The sequence below is a fragment of the Montipora capricornis genome, chromosome 2 (genome assembly GCF_036669925.1).
Source record: "Montipora capricornis isolate CH-2021 chromosome 2, ASM3666992v2, whole genome shotgun sequence".
NCBI lineage: Eukaryota > Metazoa > Cnidaria > Anthozoa > Scleractinia > Acroporidae > Montipora > Montipora capricornis.
This window is the reverse complement of record NC_090884.1, coordinates 1,780,806-1,785,805: the sequence shown is the minus strand read 5'-3', so window position 1 is coordinate 1,785,805 and position 5,000 is coordinate 1,780,806. Positions and strand designations below refer to the sequence as shown.

Below are 5,000 nucleotides of genomic sequence, written 5' to 3'. Positions count from 1 at the left end.
TGTCTTCTTAAACTGTAATAGCGACTAAATGTGGGATATTTGTTAAAGATATAACCATCAGAGGGTAATGTGAAGTGGAAGTTTTCTACCCATGTGAACCACGTGAGCAATGGAAATGGGTCCACACAAGGACAGAGAAAAAACTCTGACCACCTTCGGGTTAGATCACCGCTGCTCTACCGACTGAGCTACAAGGTCAGACGGGGGCAGGTTATGGAAATTTGAGACGTCAATTTCACGGCAATGAATATGTACAAGTACAAAGAAGTGTTATGTTTGTCGGGAACTGTGGACATGCTGTGTTTTTGTATTGTTTGATAAAGTCGCATAATGACCGGAAATAATTCAGATCGGATCGAGACATGTATTTGTACTTAGTGGGTGTGTTTAAAAAGGATATCGTGTTACTTTCGTTGTTGTTCTAAGCACGCGGTTGAGTAAAGTGAGCGAAGTTTTGTATTCAAAGGTTGGAATTAAACGGTGATTTTAATAGGAAACGTATTGTTGCTGCGTTTTCGACAAACTGGCACCTCCGACGGGACGTATATAGTTGAGCGATTATGGATAAACAACTAGCAGACTTGGACGGCAAGATCAGAACGTTAAACTTTAGAGTGAAGAAGACGGACGAAATCCTGCAAAAAGATGACCGTGTGGCTTTGGAGAGGCACAAAACTTCGCTCGAGAGCATGGCGACCGCAGTGACCACCCTAAAGGAATCGATAGAAGAGAAAAAGTTTACAGAAGGTGAGAACGAGGAAAAAATACAAGAATGGGCAGCAGATGTCGAAGCAGCAGTTGACGAAGCGGATACATGTATGCGTCGGTTGGCTGACAAAATAGAGCAAATCGATCGCCATGTGAGGCATGAAGCCGCTCTTTTCGAGCACAAGCGAGCCATCGCATTGGAGAAAGAAAAGATACAGCAACAACAAGAGGCTGTAGAACAAGCTCACGCCGAAGAGTTAGCATTTGAGAAGAAAAAGCTCGAGTTACAACAAGCTCAAAAGTCAACTGAAACCACAGGAGCGACTAGCGAAGCTGCGAAAATGCCGAAGCTTGTGATAACTAAATTCGATGGAACGCCTCAAGACTGGATGCGTTTCTGGGGTCAGTTCGAGACCCAAATCGACAAGTCATCTATCCCTGACGTTACGAAATTTTCGTATCTGAAAGAATTATTGGTCACAAAGGTCCGAAATCTGATCGATGGACTTCCGTTCACAGGAGATGGTTATCAAAGGGCCAAAGATCTTCTTGCGAGACGATATGGGAAAACCAGTGAAGTTGTGGGAACGTATGTTCGGAACATATTGGAGTTGCCTACAATCAGAGAGAGGGATGTGAAGAAAATTCATGAATTCTATGAGGTGTTGTTATTTAACATCGAATCATTACAAACATTGCAAAGCCTAAACAAACTTGACGCCGCTGTGAGGTTTACATTTGACAAGCTGGGAATCATTAAGAACGAGCTTGCGATGATGGACGGAAATTGGAGCGAGTGGTCCTTTGTACAATTCCTAGAAGCGTTGGAGAAGTGGACGATCAATAATCCAATCTCAGAAGCTCAAAGACCCAAGGTCGAGGCGATTCCTAACAACAAGAGAGAAAAAACAAGAGTATTTTATGCAAAACGTGATGATGGGAACCAGACGACCGCCCGTGGATGTTTATTTTGTGAGCGCTCCGATCACAAAGCTATTGACTGTGACAAAGTCGTGAGTGTCGAACAAAGAAAGAAGATTTTCCTGGATAAAAGACTGTGTTTTAACTGCACGGGATCTAGACACCGAGCCGAAGATTGTAGGAGCAAATCCACGTGTCAAAATTGTCACGCAAGGCATCACACGTCACTATGCGACAGAGTTCAAGCACGCGAGCCGGGGATGACAGCAAATAACATCGGAAACACAGCAGTGATTCACCCGGTCGTAGTTGTAAAAATTGGCGGCTACAAATTCAGAGCCTTATTAGACAGTGGCGCGAGCCATTCATACGCTTCATCGACCGCGATTGATTTAATTAATGCACGGCCAAAGTCTACTGGACTAAGGCAGATAGCCATGCTTACCGGAATCACTACGAGAACGATGCAGGTGTTTGGTGTGGTCATTTGTTCTGTACAAGATGAGTTCAAGCTAGAAGTTGATATTACGAAAGTCAACACGCGAGAATTATTGGTTTTGGAGAACCCACGTTACAAGGAACTACTTGAGGCGAATTCTCATCTCAACGGGGTGCGAATGGATGATGACGACACTAAAGACAGGCTACCCGTACACATCATACTGGGCGCGAACGATTTTGCGAAGATTCGCACTGGAGAGCGTTTGAGAGTGGGTCGCCGTGGAGATCCAGTTGCCGAGTTCACCCGTTTTGGATGGACAATCATGTCGCCTGGAGCTGACAGGGAGTTGGCAACTGCTTATCTAGCTATTAATTCGAACGCAGATTACGAGAGGTTGTGCGCACTTGATGTCCTTGGTCTGGCAGACTCTTCAACCGGAGATCAAGGTGACGTTTACGAAGAATTCAAAGAACAATTAGTTCGATCTTCAGAAGGATGGTATGAGACTGGACTTCCTTGGAAGGGAAACTGTCCTCCGTTACCAAACAATCGAGATGGAAGTTTACGCAGATTGAACACTCTTGTACGGAAGCTGAGAAGAATCGACATGCTCGACGACTATGACGCTGTGATCAGAGAGCAACTTCGAGAAGGCGTAGTAGAGCCAGCACCTGCTGAGGTAACTGGAAGAGAGTTTTATCTACCCCATCGTGCTGTCGTGCGTCGGAGTGCTGAGACGACGAAGCTGCGAGTCGTGTACGACGCGTCAGCCCGTGCGCAAGAGAAAGCACCATCGCTGAACGAATGCCTACATGCTGGACCTCCGCTACATAATAAGCTGTGGAGTGTCATTGTTCGTAACCGTTTTCATCCTGTGGCAGTCGCTGGTGACCTTCGCCGTGCATTCCTACAAGTGCGGATACGAGAAACCGAGAGAGATTCCTTGAGATTCCACTGGATCGCTGACAAGACAGGAAAACAGGTTGAAACTTTGCGTTTTACCAGAGTGGTGTTTGGCCTCGCCCCTTCACCGTTCCTTCTCAATGGGGTGATTCAACAGCACTTGGAGAACATGGAGTCCAGATATCCTGATAGTGTAAATGAGATACGTAGAAGTCTGTACGTGGATGACCTGATTTCGGGAGGACCTACTACAGAGAAAGCAAAACGTTTAAAGCGTGAAGCTACCGAGATTTTCGCCAATGCTAAATTCGAACTGCACAAGTGGCATTCAAACGAAAAGCAACTAGAGACATCCTGTGAAGATTACGAACCATCATTCGCCAAGGAGCAGTTAGAGAATGGAACAGCAGCTGGAGAGTGTAAACTACTTGGACTTGGTTGGAACAAGGTTGAAGATACTCTGCATGTGAGCTTTCCTGAACTGCCAGCCGAAGAGACAAAGCGTGGTATCCTGGCTAATTTGGCGAAAGTCTACGACCCGCTTGGAATTGTGTCACCAGTCATGCTCGAGGGAAAACTTCTCTACCGAGAATCATGCATGCAAAAGAACGCTTGGGACGCTCCGTTGCCAGAGCAGATAGCAAATCAGTGGAGAAAGTGGGAAAAGAGCCTACCGGAAGAAGTGTCGGCGAAACGCAGTATTCCTCTCTACCAGCAAGAGATCGATAAGATTGAACTCCACGCATTTGGTGACGCCAGTGGCCGCGGAGTGTGTGCCTCAGTCTACGCCGTGGTGACGCAAGCATCAGGGGTGTCGCAAGGTTTGGTTACTGCGAAGTCTCGTCTTGCCAAACAAGGTCTAACAATTCCTCGCCTAGAACTTGTGTCAGGACACATGGCAGTGAATTTGGCCAGCAATGTACGCCAAGCATTGGAAGGGCTTCCTCTTGCGACTACTCTTCATTGCTGGCTAGACAGCTCAGTAGCCTTACATTGGATTGGAGATCGGGGAGAATACCGTCAGTTCGTCTCGAATCGCGTAAAGAAGATTCAGACTCACCCAAACGTGCTATGGCATCATGTTCCATCAGCAGACAATCCAGCCGACCTAGGAAGTCGCGGTGGTAGTGTAACTGGAGCGCAGCTGTGGTGGAATGGACCCACCTGGCTTACAGATCCAGCCAATTGGCCACCTGAAGTCGTAACAAAACCTTCCCCAGAGAGTTTAGCAGAAAGAAAGGTGCAACAAGAGTTATTCGCAGTGGGAGTAGAAAGCAAGAGTGACCTCGAAGTCGTCCTTGAAAAGTTTGACTTGCGCAAAGCATTGAGAATTGGTGCATGGGTAGCGAGATTCTTGCGCAATTCTCGGAACTCCACCAATAAAGCCAAGGGACCACTGAGCACAGCCGAGGTAAAGAGGCATGAGACGTTCTTGGTCAAGAGGGCCCAGCAGCAAGGATTCAACAACGTCAGTTTCGAGCAAGACCAAGAGCAGCTGAACCTGCAACCGAATGAAGAGGGTGTGCTCGAATGCCGAGGACGTATCCAAGGCGAGTATCCTGTGTACCTGCCGGACACGGCTCTACTTGCGACGAAGATTGTGCAACTTGCCCATGTAACTACACTCCATGGGGGAGTTGGCCTAACAATGGCCAGCGTAAGAGAGAGATACTGGATACCCCGCCTTAGGAAATTAACGAAGAGAGTCGTAAGAAACTGCAGTGGCTGCAAACGGTTTCAAGCCGTAGCTTTCGCAAATCCGCCACCAGCACCTCTACCAAGAGAAAGAACCGAAGGCGACACGCCCTTCAACGTGATTGGTGTGGATTTTGCCGGACCGGTGAAGTACCGTAACAAGCGCAAGGAGATGCGTAAAGCGTATGTGGTATTGTACTCCTGTAGTCTCACCCGCGGAGTGTTTTTAGAGTTACTGCCGAATTTGGAGACCGGGGAGTTCATTAAGAGCCTAAAGCACTTCATCGCCAGAAGAGGACGGCCATCAAGGGTCTACTCAGACAACGGTCAG

At 47.4% G+C, this 5,000-nt stretch overlaps 1 protein-coding gene across 1 annotated transcript in view; it reads left to right on the top strand.

Annotated features, from left to right (window-relative positions):
- The first annotated feature begins 269 nt into the window (after positions 1-269).
- Positions 270-5,000, top strand: part of LOC138038385 (uncharacterized) — a 5,886-nt gene continuing 1,155 nt past the window's right edge. Inside the window, exon 1 of the mRNA XM_068884210.1 lies at positions 270-5,000. This exon is cut by the window's right edge and continues 1,155 nt beyond it. Coding sequence (XP_068740311.1) covers positions 561-5,000 — 4,440 coding nt within the window. The 5' untranslated portion in view covers positions 270-560.